The 17,585-nt window shown below is 36.3% G+C and overlaps 1 protein-coding gene across 15 annotated transcripts in view; it reads left to right on the forward strand.

Annotated features, from left to right (window-relative positions):
* The window catches only part of PTPRK (protein tyrosine phosphatase receptor type K), a 391,962-nt gene that overhangs the window by 120,714 nt on the left and 253,663 nt on the right, over positions 1–17,585 (forward strand). For all 15 annotated transcript variants that reach the window (XM_032681705.1, XM_032681692.1, XM_032681696.1 and 12 more), the window contains exon 3: positions 8,767–9,038. In XM_032681705.1, the coding sequence (XP_032537596.1) occupies positions 8,767–9,038 (272 nt within the window). The remainder of the gene's footprint in view (positions 1–8,766; positions 9,039–17,585) is intronic.

Below are 17,585 nucleotides of genomic sequence, written 5' to 3' on the forward strand. Positions count from 1 at the left end.
TTATTTATTTATTTATCAATTTATTTTCAAACAACTAATTTGGATGGAAAATATGATGACCTCTCGGGCATTCTAACCTCCATCACGCCTGATGGAGGCGTAGCAGACATCAAACTACGTATAGGTTGTAACCATTACTCTGGATGTAATGTATTAATGCTAATCAGTTTAAGTATTTGGGAGAGAAGAGTAGTTGATGTCTGGGGAAGGGAGGACTGTTAGCAAGAGGTGAAGTGTGACGAGAGTTGTCACACACCATAAAACCCATGTGTCTGTTTTAACTGTGAGCTCCAGCGTCTAGAAGAGCAAGGTTTTTATGTATTTTGTAAGCCTTCCTATGGTATCAAACAAATGTTTCAACTGTTTTTTGGCCAGCTTTTTGTCTGTCTTTGTTATTTTTATTGTCCGTATGAATTTTTTCTGGTGTGCAACATGTATTTAGGGTTTTTAATTTTTTTTCTGTGGTATTCAATATGGTGGATTATGAATCCCCATATTCTTGCATAGGATTCCTCAATTTTTTGGATATGTACAATTTGTGGATTTTTACTGTTCTCTGTAGGTGTTGTTGAATTATTTATTATAGTAATCATAGCAATATACATTATAGGACTGTTTGCGCTTGCGAGATCAACATCACCATCAGAACTGGAAAATCAAAATAAATTCTAGAAGTAGCTGTTTGTAGATGTCCCTTTTTTTAGCCTCTTCCTTTCTGTCTATGTAAAATTCCTCACTTTACGTAGCATTCAGTGTTAATGTACCATGCTCGAAAAATTGCCTAAGATTTTATTTTGCAAATACTCATAACCATATGTATTTGATGGTGTGAAGACAGATGGAAGACTTCCTTGGAACTTAATAAATTTCAAGGTTTTCAGCTTTTTTCCCTTAAGTACTTAAGCAAGTACTTGAGTTTACTAAAGAGTACTACAGTTGTATTGGTAAAGGCCTGACTTCTGGTTGTTCTCAACTGGAGTGTGAATGCCTACAAAGTAAGATATGTACTTCAGAGTGATATTATGAAGAACAGCAAACAATTTGCTACTAAATCTATTTTGTGAATGCATACAGTGAGTTTTTTTTCCATTATTTAACTATTGTTCTATATTGTTTTTCAAAATTCTTATCAATGGTAACTCTTACCAGCAGTTGGTTCTTAATCCATGTTGTGCGTTTAATCAAGGGTTATACAGCATCTTAAGTGTAGGTCCTATCCTACACCTGTAAAAGCAATAAAACTTGAAAATAAAACATCATTCTTCAGTTTGCTGTTGCATAAAGCAGTGTTCTGGGAAAAAATTATTTCATAACAGGAAAAATTGTTATTTGGTGCTAAGGAAAAGTGATCAAAAATAAATAAATGTTCTTCCTGTTACCAAAAAAAACCAACACCCTGAAAAAAAACCTAGTAAAAATATTTTATGAGCCTCCCATGCTTTAAATAAATTCTAAGACTACTTTCCCAGAAATATTGGATATTTAATTTTCTCTTTAGAAAGGTCTGTAACAGCAGTTGTAATCTGCTGTCACATATGGTATTGAGCTTTTATTTAACTGTTCGTGATCCCTGTGAGCAGTATTCTCAGAAGATTGTTCTGCTGTCAGACACTTATCCAGGGAATGACCAGTTCCATTTTTGTTTTCAGTTTCAGTGTCTTAAGCTGGTAGGAGTAAGTATCCTCTCAGCTCACATTTAATATTGTTCCTTTTAGAAGAATGATTAGTGTGTTAAAAACACTGAGTATGAATGCAGCTTCAAAAATTATATTTTCCCATTCATTTAAAATCTAAATACTGTTTAGTACTTAGGAAAGGAAAAAAACCTAGAAAACTTGCAGGGTATTTTTTAGTTGACAAGGAAGAAAAAATAATCCTAAAGATATTTTTTGAACTGCCTTTCTCTAAATACTTTCAAGCTACTTGAAAGAAGTTAAATTTTTTTTTTTTTTTAATGCAGAAAAAAACCCCTTGTCTATCTATGTATTGTGGCTTCAGTTTCCTCTCTTACCTTGACCTGGCTCTGGTTCTTGTTTGGCTTCTCCAGGAGTCAGTTCATATTCCTCATGTGGGAGGAAATTGAACTTTTCTGTCCCCTTACCTCTCTCAAGAGGAGAGTAAAGGAGATTTAGGTCATTTATTACTGGATTTGTGTGTTGCTTTGCAAGGATCTGATGAGCACAGATGGAGGAGGACACAGTAGGAGTAAAAGTCCTATGAATTCTAGTGGCAATAAGCTTTCACCTTGGCTGAAATTTGTGAATTCTCTGTGGACTTGTTTTTATGCACCACAGCAAACACACAACACACCAAAGACTTAAGCAAGTACTCAGCACTGACATTTTCTGTAAGGTATCTGCCTTCAGGTACTTTTAATATTTTCATATTTCACTTTAATTTCATTCCAAATAAATAATACTCCACAGGAATAGATAATTTGATTTCCATTTGATTTCTTGTAACCCTCTTAGTAAAGTGTCTCTTTTATCAGCATTTGAAAAATCTAAATGCTGAATATTCAGTAGTATGGTGATATGGTGGCACTGTAGACCTATAAGTGGACACAGAATGGCCAACACTGGTCTTTCATCCTGGAGGGTCTGCACAAAAATGAATGGAACACAACTAACACACAGGGAAACTTCTGTGCATTACTACTCATCCAGCCAAGTAATATCAATTTACAGGAGTGGTGAAACAAAATGGATTTAAACTCTTTTCTTTTTCATACAGTGAAGTTATTGCAAGTGTGTGCAGGTGTCAGTATCTTCATGGGACTGCATTTTTCCCAGGAGGTGCAATACTGCCTTGAGGTTTGGTAGCGTTAGCTGCTGCTCTGGGAGCAGCTGCTCACTGGGACATCTGACAGGCTTTAGGCTGTGCAAGTGTAAATGGTATCCCAATTGGATAGCTTCATACTGAGTTTTTATTGATCTAGAGTTGGAAGTTTCTTGGAAATTTTGCCCCTGGGTGACTGAGAAGCGTCCTGCAGTCACCATGCCACCATCCATGGGATATTTATGGGTTTACAGCAGAAATTCAGACAATTCAAGAGCTGTTGTTACTTTCATCTTAGCCATCCATTCATGGACGGTGATTTTAAAAATTCACGACAGAGTACCTTGCTTAATTCCTAAATAAATATGAAACTATTCCATGTGCCTTTTGGTTACTTAAATGCAGCTTTCTGTTCAGTAACACTGTGCTTTCATAAGCTTGCCTGATGCACCGTATCAAATATCATTTTCTGTATACTTTGGTGGAAGAGATTGTTCAAAGGAGCACATCACAAGATAAATGCTCTTTTGTACAGACACAAGCTTGCATTGTACAAGCTTGCATTGTAAATTTCAGTTGCTGACATTTTTCTGTCTCAGATTTTGAAGTGCTTATAGTCTGTGTATTAGCTAAAGGTCCATCACAAGAAAAAACAGGGTGAAAAGACCTAAATTATCATACCTCAGAAACTGGTATGTCATCATGATCTATTTTCTCTGCATCAGTACAAACAAATCCACAGGATGCTGGTATTATGTATGAGAAAACTATCAATTCAAACACTTCCAAAGAGTATATATTTCATATTTATTCATATGTAAAATGTTGATAAGGAGAATAAAACTTTTGTAACTGCTTCTAGCCCAAGGAACAATTTTTAGACAAAACTTCGTCATAAACTGTGTTCCAAATGCTTCATACCTTGGAGACGTGTTTTCTTTTCCTTTCTCTTTTTTCCCCCTTTTAATTGACAAACATTTTTTTGCTCTTATGGAATTGTACGAGCCATGAGTGATACTAGTATTGCACCAGTAGTATCATAGATGTAAATACTGGTAAAGTGTTGTAGTAGCTCATGATATTTATTCTATGGCTGAGTTGATGCTGCTTTTATTTGCCTTGCCTGGATCAGTCTTATGCTGTGCTATCTTGTCAAGTTGTCTTCCTGTTGCTTGACCTCTGTGGGTGTGGTTAATGGGGGAATCCCAGTTACATGACCTTACTGTAAGGCAGGACTTTTGGCATCAACAAGTATAGTCTGGAGGGCAGGACACTTCTTCTTGTGTGTGTTGTTGGTGTGAAATTGATGAATTGATGAGCTGTTGCAGTCCATGACACTGAGTTTCTGTTTGAATGAGTACTCTGCTTTTATTTATATGATGTAGCTTAATAACCTGTTTTGGTTTGGTTCGGTTAATAATTCGCATTCTCTATTGGAAGTAGAAAAAAACCAAAAAGGTTTGCGTTCTCCAGAAAAATTTCCTCTGTCTGTATTGTGTGTTTTTGTTGTTATTTTTAATCTTTGTAGGAAATTCAGGGTCTTTACTTTTACATTTGTGTTGTGGTGCCGTGGCAGAGAGCTAGACGGTGAAGCTGAAATTGCTGATCCTGATGTCCCCAACCCCCACCTCCAACCCTTACATTTTAGCAGTCTGTAAAGAAATAGAAACAAGCCTTCAACAATTAGAACCTTGTGTAGGGAATGATACTGGTAGCAAGTGAAGTAAGTGGAAAGATGACTCTGAGTTGTAGCCATCTAAAAAAATTTTGGAGAAAGCTTATGTTGTTACACTAATAATATTATTGTTGAATTTTTTAAAATGAAAGCAGGCAAAATCAGGATATAACGTTGAATATTTTGCATGTGTATCAAGTAATGTATCTTAAGTGGAATTACAAAAAACTAACATATAGTTCTAGATACATTCCTTAACTGATGGTGAGGGACATTAAAATTATAAATTCTTTATTTTTTTCCTATGTTTTTTGTCCTAAGGTGGCAGTCATTTGCTATGTGTTGGGTAATGGAAAGAGAAAGAGGAAGAGAAGGTTATAATGGTTTGAGGTTTTATTAAACCCAAGCAGATGAAAGTTTACCTGGAGCATATTTAATTTATTCATTGACTTTTTCTTTTTTAAATAGTATCCTTCCTGCAAGAAGAAAAAATGAATAGCTTTTGGCTTTTTATCATTAGTCTTTACTTCTTCCCTTCTTACAAATTACAGAAATATATATAAAAGGCCCTCTCAAATTGTTACAGGGAAGGCAATCTCTGAAGACCAAAATAGGCATAAATACTATTATGTTTGAAATATAAGTTTTCTGTGAATTAATACAGATGTTTCTGAATTTCTTCTCAACTAATTTTTACAGTCTACTTCCTGTTGCAAGCCTTTTTCTGCATTTTAGTGTCTGTTCATTGCCTCATTATTAAAAAAAAAAAGGTCACATAGTCCTGAGCATTAGGATAATGCATGTAAGTGCCTTGACTCTCCATCTCATGTCATTGACATTGCCATGAAGTAAAGACAACCCCTTCTTTTAACTTTATGGTAAAGGCTTCTTTTTACCTGATCTTTCTCTGTGAATCTATTTTAGCATCCTCACATTACTCTCTATTACAGTGGGTGTGTATTAGTTGGGTCTTTTCTCCCCCATCAAGAACCACAGTTGAAAATTGACTCCATTTCTGTACCCATAAGTCTAGTTGCAAATGAAATTTATAACATTCTGAACTTTTTTTTCCCCAGTAGGAAGTCCTAGTAATTAAAGGATCACATTTGTAGACAGAGAAGTTATCACAGTGTGCCATCAAAATGGAGATGGTTTGATGGTTAGTACTTGTTTGGAGAAAAGAAGATTTGCAGGATTTGGCTGAAGACCAGCCTGCTGAAAATTAAAAGTTTCACACCTCAAACAGAAGCCCGTTTTTCAGGAATCAAGGAAGTGAGAGAAAATAATTTGATCGGGAAACTGATCTGTCACATCAGTACCTTACAGTAGGCATGTTTTATATTATTTAAGGAATTTATTTTTTTTTAATCTTAACATGATTTCTTACCTGCAATTAAATGCTAGATGATAAGAGAGCTTAGTTTTCAGTAGGGAATAAAAACTACGACTTTTCACAATTTATTAATTAAGGAATTAATTTATTGTGAAATGATCTGTCCTTGCCACTGAGCTAGGACTTCAAATTCAATGCATATCAAAACAAATAAAAGACAGTGAAAACTATGAGGTATATAGAGGTATGTTTAATAATGTGGCTAAGGAAAAGTCTGGTGTCTCTTATTCTATATCTGTGTAGATGCCTTTTAGCGAGTTCATTAAGTGGTAAATAGGCATAAAAATCTTCCTGAAAGTCAGATGCTAAAGCTGAATTCTTTGCATTAACTTGGTAAAGACTTAGGAGACAGTGCCATTTATCTGTTTCATACTGTGTTTCCCTTCTGTGCAGGAGAGAGTTGGATTGACCTTTTACATCAGGAATAGGATTAGGAGCTATTAACTGGCAAAAAAATAGAAGACACTTAGAAGCTAAAATGAAAGTATGGAGTTTGATTTGGAGAAATTTAAACTATATTTAAGTAGGAAAAATTAACACAAGTTTCTTGGGGAAAGGGAGCATATTTTATGAATTTTAAAGACTGCAAACTCGCAAGGATGGAGAAGACTCTTATCTGATAATTACTGAAAAAAGGATGAAGCAACATCACTGTCAAACATTTTCAAGAAAAATGTTACTGATCCGCTGTGATGCATTTTGTAACTGCACTACTGCCAGAGTAACTAAAGGCATTATGCTTAAGCATGTTGAAAAATAGGCAGTGAAAGGAATATCTAACAGCAGTGGCTCTTTGTCCAGGCATAAATTATGACTTTGAATACTTTTCATCTTAACATCAAAGAAGTTCATTTTTTCTTCTTGCAAGACAGAAAGGATGAATTTCTTCTTTGGACGGTGCTGTAAAGAAATTTTAGTTTTTCTTTCTTCATTGCCCCAAATATGTTTTTGTGGTTGTTTTTTTTTTTTTTTTTTAATTTAATTTAATTTTTTATTTTTTACTATTTTTGGATTTAATTAAGCAACTCACTTGCATTGACTTTTTCCTTATAAAATCTTGGTGGAAACAGAATACAGGTTAGTTGGCTTTTTTTCTTTCTTTTTTGCAAGGGAAGTAGGTGTATACAGTGTTTTACATCTGCTTGTGCTTGACCTATTAGGCCAGTAACAATGGAAAAAATATCACAGACCCTGTCTCTAGTGGGGTGTAATGAAACACCTAGTATTAGTGTTAGCTAACACTGTCTAACTGCTGCTCTTTATGGCAACTGTGGTGTGTTGACCTTGGCCAGATCCCCATCCTGCCTGTTTTGCTCTGTTCCTCAACAGCACAAGGGGGGTAAATGAGGTTGACAAGCTCATGGGTTGAGACAAAGACATGGAAATCATTTCTTTTGTAAATCACCATTTGCTGTCACAGGCAAAACAGACTCATTTTAGGGAAAATTTAGCCAAATTTACACCACAAGGGGATGGGGACTGGGAGCTGCAGTCAGTCCATCACACTTGGTCTCTGCTTCTCCTCACCCTGTTCCCCTGCTCCAGCCTGAAGCACCACTGTGAATAGTTAGCTGTAAGATTTGCCCCAAACTCTCATTGCAAATCTCAGAGTTACTTAATCTTGGGAATTAATGAGATTATGAGCATTTCCCTCGTTTATACTTCATGTTTCTGCCAAGTCCAATAATATCTTAAGATATTATGAAGATTTTACACTAAAATAATTAATTAATATTAAGATATTACAATTGTACATAAATAGGGAAAAAACCCTAACTCTTTTAATCCTATAGTACTTCTTTATGAGTAAAGAATGACTTTCTTATAAAAGGTGTAAGAACGTATTCTGCATGTTTTTCAAAGGTATAATTTTTCTATATAGTTTACTTTGGCATAGGCTTCTAATTTTCTTGGAATAGGTAGATGACTGAGGAGGGAGCAAGGTTGTGTATATACATACTTCCAAGACTTCTGTGAGACTACTCATTTGGGCAATTGTTCACAAATCTATTACTTTTTTAAATTTAGGTTAATTTTTGACTGTATTTTTGATGGGTTTAATTGAACCATTTTCGGGAGGAAAGGCTCTTTATTGTGATGCCCTTCAGGACTGAAAGTATAAGGAAAATCTGTCAACGTGAAGGTTCCAAAATCATTAAGCAGATGGGTAGGTAAATTTAGGTTAGGAAACTTTCCTGTAGCAATGATTCAGATTGTATGCTGAGTTGGGTTCTCTCACTTGGTTGCAAAGGTTTTCCTGGCATGCTCCATCTATCAGCCTTTTTTCTGTGGGGTTCATTCACTAAATAGTACCTGATATGGAGTTGTCACTCTTGAAGAAATGAAGCAACTCTGGACTAGGTTAGATGGGAGCCTGTCTTTATCATCCATTCTGCAGAACAGCAGGACAGACTTTCATCAGTATAGCCTGTATAACCTGTTAAAACATATGATTTCCACTTCCTGCCTTTACAGCTAGGCAGGCACAGCTTGTTTTGTCTTATGTATACTTGTAATACACATTTACAAGGTGGACTCTCTTCCAGCTGTAGAAACTTCTATTATCCCCTCAAATCCATTGGCAAATGGAACAGTAAACCAAAGTTTTCAAAACAGATTTGACTTGTTGTCCTAAGTCAGCTATTTCCATTGCTAATGTATTTGAAATTCAAGTCTGCCTTTTTTTGGGGGTAGGTCCTCAGAGATATGTGATATCTTCTCTAGTTACTGCTTCAATGATGTTTCTAGCCATTTTATAGCTTGCTGAATTTCATGCTACTTGAATTTTGAGATTTCTGGGATATGAAAACCTATGCATTTCTTCCTTTTTCGCTGTGAAGAATCAGTTTCTTAGCATTTATCTTTACTTTTTCTTGTGTTTTGGTTTTTTTTTCCCCTTTCCCACTCCCCCCTTTCCTAGGATCGTATATGATAGTGATTTCCTCAGACCATGACCCCGGAGAAAAGACTAGACTTCAGCTTCCAACAATGAAGGAAAATGATACTCACTGCATCGATTTCAGCTACCTTCTGTACAGCAAGAATGGAGCAAACCCAGGCACTTTGAACATCCTGGTTAGGGTGAACAAAGGGCCACTGGCTAATCCCATCTGGAACGTCACAGGCTCCACTGGCAAAGACTGGCTTCGAGCGGAGTTGGCTGTCAGCACTTTCTGGCCCAACGAGTATCAGGTAAACTTGCAATAAATTCACACTGCTTCATAATATTTACTGTAAGGTCCTATTCAGTTTGTGTTAGCTTTGGTCTGTTCTGATAGAGTATTCTCCCAGTGTCCTTAAGTAAAGTGTTCCATTCAGAATAAATAATTATTTGAGGGTGGATATTTTTATAGCAGGTGATTGTTTAAAGTTATCAGTTATTGTATAATATGAAAAAATAATATGAAAACAAGCCTTTTTATAAGAAATTATAAGGTTAAAGTCCAGGAACATCAAAAATTATAAACTCCCAGAAATAAATTGCCTGTGTAAGTGTAATTTGTACTTGTCTTCCCTCCTTTTTTGTGTATGCCTGTGTTACCATGTCTAATTACATGACTGTAAACTGTGTTTTTTTCCACATGACATTTGCTTCATTTGCAGTGCAGGCAGAATGGTGCTCACCTAATGAGCAGCTGTTCAGGACATGTTTTTTCTCCTGTTTGCTTGCTATGGGACAAAACCACCTGCAGTGTAGGTCTGTTGTTTGGAGGGAAAAATAGTCTTGTTGTTACTAGATGCTGTTATTTGATTTGTTTGATTAACCTGAGAAAGTACCTGCAGCTGTTTTGCTTAGTGGGTATTTGATGTGAAGGATAAATCTCATACGTGGGCATTTTTGTTGTGGTCTGTAGGAGTGGATTAGATGGACTTAGATGAGTTGTTACACCATGAGGTGTTATGTGCTTACAGACCCCTATCTAAAGATGCTTCGCATCATTAGTGCTCTTGCAAACAGTTTGGATGTCCAGACAAATAGTTATCAAATAAAGGAGAGTGGCTGCTTTATTAATGGTTTTGTTGAATAGTGGTATTGTAGGAGTGTTTCTTAAAAGTGCCTTTTCTAAAGTCTGTTGCAATTGTCCACCATCAAAATGAGGGAAGTGTGGAGAGAGCAAAATTGAGTGAACAATTTCTCCTGCATTTTGAGGGCCTTGCCTTGGCATAGCTGAGCACAAACAGTAAAAAATGTTGTGCAATTAACATGGCTTCAGGCTCTGAAAGCTAAGACAAAGGAGGATCTGTGCCAAGGTTAAGGTGGAGTCTCAAGAGGTAAACATGTGTCCTTAGCTCATATGGACAACTGTATTAATCCAATTAGAACTGGACAACAGGGTATGTTTCATGTAGCCAATACTGTAGTAACAGTATATAACGGGTATCCTTTTTGTAATAAACGGACATTTTGCTGATCACATTGGTCGTTGCAGTTTGTCTCGAGCCTCTCTGCCGACAGGGAAGCTGTATGAGGAGCAGCTGAGGTCACTTGGTCTGTTCAGCCTGGAGGAGACTGAAGGAAGACCTCATTGCAGTCTACAACTTAGTCATGAGGGGAGAGAAGGGGCAGGCACTGATCTCTTTTCTGTGGTGACCAGAGGGAATGGCCTGAAGTTGTGTCAGGGGAGGTTTAGGTTGTATATTAGAAAAGGGTTCTTCAGCCACAGGGTGGTTGGGTACTGGAACAGGCTCTCCAGGGGAGTGGTCACAGCACCAAGCCTGACAGAGTTCAAGAAGTGTTTGGATGATATTCTCAGGTACATGGTGTGCCTCCTGGGGATGGTCCTGTGCAGGGCTAAGGGCTGGACTCAGTGATCCTTGTGGTTCCTTTCCAACTCAGCATATTCTGTGATTTGGTGCAAGCAACCTTACTTATATGGTGAAAACTAAGTAATTTGCTATCATTTTATGTTTTTCTTTGGTTTTTTTTCCCCATTTTTAATGTTTTTATTTATAAAGAAATTTAATCTATCAGTGGCATTGAAACTGGGTAAAATTTGATTTAACATTCTGAAACCTGGTTTCTGAAAACGTGGCTTCTGAGGAAGTGTTTTATTAACCCTTTTATGTTGCTGGAAAGTAGCTTTTGATGTGCTTAAAAAAAAACAAAACAAAACAGGAGCCTTTTTTAGCAGTATAGTAGTGATCAACTATAGCAACATTATATGCAGTAAATCAGGTTTCTGCTGACAGATGGCCAGGCTTGACAATGAAATTGGTGGCTGGGGCCTTATCTTAGCAACATGACCATTTTTCACTTATGTTATAGCCTTCACATTATCTCTCTATAGACAGAGCTTAAATTCACTCTCTCTCTTGCTTGGTCATCCAGCCGAATATTGAAATCCTGTGTAACCCAGTTTATTTTTGCTGTTAATGCAACCTGCTGTGATTTGTGTCCAACTTGCATAATTGCTTTTATGAAGAGGAGGGGAAATCTGCATGCTGTCCATGCACAACTTCTTGTTTGCACAAACAGAGTTGGTATTTTTGTGGGTTTGGTTTTGGTCCTTTGAGGTCTCGAGGTCAACATTGCTCTTGGTAGATTTTTCCCCCCCTTAGTTTTGAATTGTTATTCTTTGGTGTGGAAATATTTTTTCATTTTTCTCATAGGAGTTCTATGCTGTACAGTTCTAGCTCCTGATTTTCGCACTTTGATCTACCGTTGGTCAATGAGTTTAGCTAGTAGTGAGGGAACTAAGCACTGGTTTCTTTAACAAGATGGAAGTGGTTCTTTACTAACCTGGGAATTGGATCCCTGCCTGTACTAGCAAGGTCAGTGCTAAAGATCACTGCTGAGCGCAACTGTTTGCATGTACTTTGTTACAATCAGGTCAACTTCATTGCCATTTCCTTCGCTTTTAAGTAGGGAAGAGAGTAGAGATTACCTGGGGCTGAATAGCACAGGCTGCACTGTAAGGAAGTCTTGTGTGGTGACTTCAAAGTTAGCATGATAGCCGTGTTAGTTTTAATAACAGAGTGCTGCACCTAGTACTAATTAGCTCCAAAACAGTATTTCTGTGTTCTGCTGTGCTGTGTTGAAGCTTTATTGCTTCCTGTTCGAAACGAGCAGTGTTTTTGCATAGCACTCTAGTGTACAGTATAAATTCAGCTTGTGCGTTTTTGGATAGATTTAACACTTTCTTTTACTTTGTTGTTGTTTGCTTTTTTTTAATTATCCATTTACTTAATTTTCTTGAACTGTACTCTGCTGGACAATTATTTATACATATTTATTTTCTGACAAAACATAGTACAGTTTATTACAATAGTTTTACTGGATCAAACTGAATTTTTATCTAATTTCATACCTCATCTCCTTGTCTCTGATGCAGATAACAGTGGAAGCTTGTAGAGAAGTTCAGGAACAGGACAAACTCATGGTCATACCTCCCCCAGAATAACTTCCAACCTTGAGCCTATTATGTTGTTCAAGAACTTTGAGCTTAAGAACCTAAGTAGTGCCTTTCTGTATTCCTGTTAGTCCATGGTGGGGTTTTTTGCTATGATTTAAGCTTCTAGTGTCTACAGTATATATGACAAGAAATTTTAATGTTAATTCGATGTTAGGACTATTCCTGTGGGTTTCTTAAGCGTGAGGTCTGTAATTCTTCAGTTGTCATATTTTGTACTTGGGTAGTTTCAACAGTCCTGTAATGATACAATCTGTCTTCTCTCTTCTGTTAGCAAGGCATCTGCACTTTTTCTGTTCTGCTTGTTTAACATGTGGATGAACTCTCGAACAAAAGGGTTTGATTAGAGAATCCCTTAGGATCGAGGTTATGATTTGATTGTGATCCTTGTTAGTTCTAGAATCTTTTTTTTATCACTGTTGGAAATATGCTACATTTGACCTGCCTCAAGTTTGCTTCAAAGGAAAAATATTTTGGGATTTTTGTTGTTTAAACTTTGTAACTGACTAGGAATTTTGTCTCTCTCTTTTCTTTGTTGGTTATTATTGTAATTAATTTATTTTAGTTGAGAGGTTTGTTCCTGTCTGGATGAGTTGTTTTGTCTAATGCTTCTGTTCATTTCCTCAAGTTCTCTTCTGCTTTACACAGTAGGTGTTATTCAACTGCTGGGGGTTGTCTCTTCCTCTCTGCTTCTGTCACAGTCATTTTCCACTTTCTTTGTCATCGTCATCCTTTTTAAGTTTGATTTTGTTTGTTTGGGGTTTGTTGTTTGGTTGGTTTTTGAATACTGTCTCCCCAAAGTCCCTTTTTCCTATTTTTTGTGTGTCCTCCTCCAGCAAATTTGTTTTGCTACCACAGGATCATATCTGTTTTTGCTCACCTGTTAGATCCACTTTGTGATGTGAACACATGATGGTTTTATATTACATATATCTGGTGTTTATATCAGAAAAAGTTAAATAAACTCTTGATTTGGAGCCATCAATTTCAAACTTGTAAAAAATGAATTATTTGGTTTCTTTTGGTTCTTTAAAAATTCACTATACAGTAATGTTGCTCTGTAATTTAACAAATGGGCTGGCTAGGATACTGGCTTCATAGGAGTGATCTTGCACCTAGAAGTATAGCTAGGAAAGTAAAAATACTGAACTACACCAAGCAGAAGATCTTTTATCCATTCAGAAGACTAATGATGTGCAGGAAAACTCTAGAAAGCCAAATTATTTTCTTGCCTAATTGTGAATCCTGATTTGGATAATGAATTTGTTCTTTAATACTGATGATTTATAGCATTTGTGAAAGTTTAAATTGCTCCAAGATCTTAGAAAATTATTTTCCTTTATCATCTTGAAAGGTCTCAAAACTGTAATAGAAGTATAACAGGAGGATGGTAGACTGAAGATTCACTAATGGTGTGTACAATTGGGCCATATGCCACATAAGGTACGAGACAGATTTCTTGTAAAATATGAGAATTTGTTGGCTTTTTGGATGTCAGATCGCTATTCTGAACTTGCAGACGTGATACTAAAAGCAAGCTGCGTGGAGAAAAGTTTTGGAAAACAGGGAATTAGATTTGATTTAGTCATTTGATATAGCTAAGAAAGGAAAGCAACAAGTGAAATGGAAAGTACATATAGCCTGTGTGAACTATGTGGAACTGAGTTATAAGCCAACTTAAGAAAAAACTCACCAAACTCCAACATCCTATTTATACGAAAAATGTCCTTGTTTATATATAGCCTTTAACCTTTAAATACTATGTAACATCAATAAAATACAAAGAAAGTATTTAAAAAATAAAAACCAAAAACATTCCAAAGGACTGATATTTTCAAAATATTTTATTTAAAATATATTGGAATAGGGAAAATTTCTTAAAATAATATCAAAGACGCACTGGATAAATAAAACTTGGAACTAGTGTAAGATTGTTGACTACCTAGGTAAGAATGCAATGTAGAAAGTGCTATATTTGAAAATTTTGAGCAACACTATTAAACAGCCAACCAGTTAACGTTACAACTTGCTGTGTAAGCCTTGGATGTTGAGTTGCAAGCCAGTGAAAATTATCTGGTGAAAATCTCAGCATGAGAGGGAGTTTGGGGACAGAGGAGAGCAGTCTGTAGTCGTGTGTGAGGGGCAATGCTGAAATAGGCTGTTATGTGGCCTGGAAAAGACACAATTTAGGAGAATGCGATAGAGTTCAGCAAAGCTGTCAGTTGTATGAAGGGGAATCCTCTTCTGCTTGAAGAATTAGGGGCCTTTTTGGTCTGGTGGGGAAACTAGACTGAAAAGAAGTGAATGGAGGTGAGTCACACAAGCAGGCCTAGACCCATGAAGGTAACTGGCAGAAGTAGCTGTTGTGGATGCCAGAGGATGCTGTTGTGGATGTTCAGTGCCTCCCACTCCTCAAGATGATGTGTACTTAATTTGATTTTGGATTCCTAGGCAGACTAAATGTAATGGTTTTTTATTCTGTGCTTATCTAAACCAGCCTGGTCATATTTTGGGTAGAAATGTCTGGCTGTAGAAATGAAGACTGACTTTGTCTGCCACTACCAGCCCTACACCTATTTCTTTTGGTTCTTTTTTTCCTTATCATTTCCTTTCAATCTCACTTGAAGTAACAGAATATTTTAGACATCTTAAAATTGAAATTTACAAATTAAGCTTTTTAATTTTTTTAAAAGTTTCTAAGGATTTTCCGAAATAAAGTATGAATTAGAAATTTTTTGTTGAATGACGAATTTCATTCTAGAAGAGATATAAAAATTGTTTGATGAAATGTGTTAGTAAAAGATGGGTTAACTGTATAATTAAAAACATTTAGGCTAATAGTTATTAAACTGAGAGAGCGCTTTTTTTTCCTTAAGCTTGGAACAGCTTGTGTTTGGTAGGTGGTATAGGTCACGGAAATGTTCCTTGTATAGCTACATCATTCTTTAGCTTTCCTTTTGTGGAATAACTCCTTGGAGAATACTTTACGGCTTTAAAGGAATTTAAGGTGACTTTCCATAAACTATTTTGTTTCCAGTTCATTAATACACAATGAAATGGCTTATACATTTGTTTGTTTTCTTTGTCTTCCTTCTTTCCTCCATAGTTTTCACCAGTTAAGGACGCTTTCAACTGTCTCATGGCTTACCCTTGTCTCTAATAGCTGAAAATATCTACAAAGAGCAATGATGTTGCTTTCTCATTAGAAACACTTTCTAAACCCCTAAGTGTTCTCCTGACCATTACTTGCTAGGCAGCACGTAATCAGAAGATTTTTTCTTTATACTGTTTATCAAAGAATTACTCAGAGAAATGCCTTTTTTATAATGAACTTTCTTATTGCTTCTCTAAGACTTGCTAGTACAAGCAAAACACCATCTTTTTTAACTGCTAGGATAAACATGAACATGTGCAAGCATATCTGTCACATTTCTGTCTCATTTCTTTCAAGATATTTGTCTGTTTTGTGAGGACAAAGAAAGCATAAGTTTCGATAGAGTGATTACCAGCACCATTTTAATAATTTAGTTCTCTAGATCACAAAGCACTCACAGCTCTCAAAGGACCTGTACAAATACTCTCTCATTCCAGTCTTCAAACTGGAAAATCATAGTGCAGGCAGTGAAAGTGAGTGTTGCCTGGACAAGCCCAGTCACGGCTGAGGTGCCAGCCCCCAGGTTTTCAGTAACACTGTAACTATTGTAGACTTCCTGGAAGCTCTTGATTTTTTCTTAGAAATGATGATGTGGGTTTTGACTGTTAGTTCTGGTCTGTGGCATTGTTTCAGTAGGGTTTCATTGCTTCAGTATTGTTCTACAGGCAAACCACAATGTGCTTCTTTCCATCCCGTGTTAGTTCATTAATGAGCACAGGAACTTCCTGAGGGATAAGGGAATGATGGTGGTGGGAAAGCAAGTATATATTGGTGATATATCTTGTTTGCCTCTCCCCTATCTACTGTGTTGTCTCCTCCTCCCTCACTCCCTTTTTTTTTTATCTTTTTCTTAAGAACTTTAAAATTGTCTTATGGAGATGCATATAATAGCTTTCCTAGCTTGGTAGATTTTTGTTAGCCTGTTTTGATGAAACCTAGTTTGTTTTGGGACATGCTACATTAAAACAGGGCCAATATGATAAACTACTATCAAAGAATTTTTACAGTTAAAATAACATAAATTATTGTTAATCGGGTAAAATCTGTCAGCTTTGTCTCAATCAGTGACCCAAGCTGTACTTCACAAAACACCAAGAACTCAATTCCATCAGGGATGTAGATGAAATTACTTTGGATGCCTTAGTTTTTACAGGCTAAGGACCTGTGGGGTCCAAGCAATCACCTCTCTTACTCTATTCTTAGTCCTGTACTGAAGAAAATCTCAAGTGTTTGTATGGTGAAAAAGGAAATGTTAGCAGTTTACTCCTTCCCTTTTCATTTGGAGAAAATTTTCAACACTGTCTTTTCCACTGCTTTGATTTCTGTTATATTACATTTTGTGAGTAGCTTATTTTTGTTTTACTGTGTTCTGTGTTTCATGTCTTATGTGAATGATCTGACCTTAAAAGGAGGGTAGAAATGTTATACTTGAAGTACTGAAGTATTCTAAGGAATTGTATGGCTATACATACAAGATGTTCAATTCTCTTTCCATCAAATAATGTAGTACCAATGAGGCTGATGAAGATTTTGACTTTTTTTCACTATTCCCTGTAAAATGATGGTTGTCGTCAGGGCAAAGTGATGAAAATTTAGTAGATGCTTTGCATTTCCAAAGGCAGTGAAGGATTTGGAGGTTAATATGCCATATGAGTCCCTTTTATGAATTACCTTTAATTATCTAAAAGTGTTGAGTGGAACACCGACTGGCTGTAAACTCATGAAGACTTACTTTGAGATAACTATGTAATATTTTTAGCCAGTGCTTAATTCCTGATGAAATATATGTGACTTTAACCTCAGCACTCTTCCAGGAAACATTCCACACGTCTACAAGGTGGTATGCAAATTTTGTATTAACCTTGATTACCAACATTATGAAAAACCTGTAGCACTCTCCTCCTCATCATGCAGCAGGCACTGTCAGGCAGTGAAATGGAAAACACACTATTGCTAATCAACCATCTCAGACTGCCTGATTCAATTTTTTCAGAAATATAAGATTGACTTAAATGATGGTGTGTAAATAAAGAAGTTCTGGATATGGTTCCTTTTGTCAAGATTTTTCTCTTTTTAGGGTTTAGTCTGTCATTGGAAAGCGTAATTAGTTGCTACATAAGAAGCTCAGATTTTGTCGTATTTTTATCAGCTTCTGCAAGATCCTATTGCTTTCTA

Source organism: Chiroxiphia lanceolata, chromosome 3 (genome assembly GCF_009829145.1).
Source record: "Chiroxiphia lanceolata isolate bChiLan1 chromosome 3, bChiLan1.pri, whole genome shotgun sequence".
NCBI lineage: Eukaryota > Metazoa > Chordata > Aves > Passeriformes > Pipridae > Chiroxiphia > Chiroxiphia lanceolata.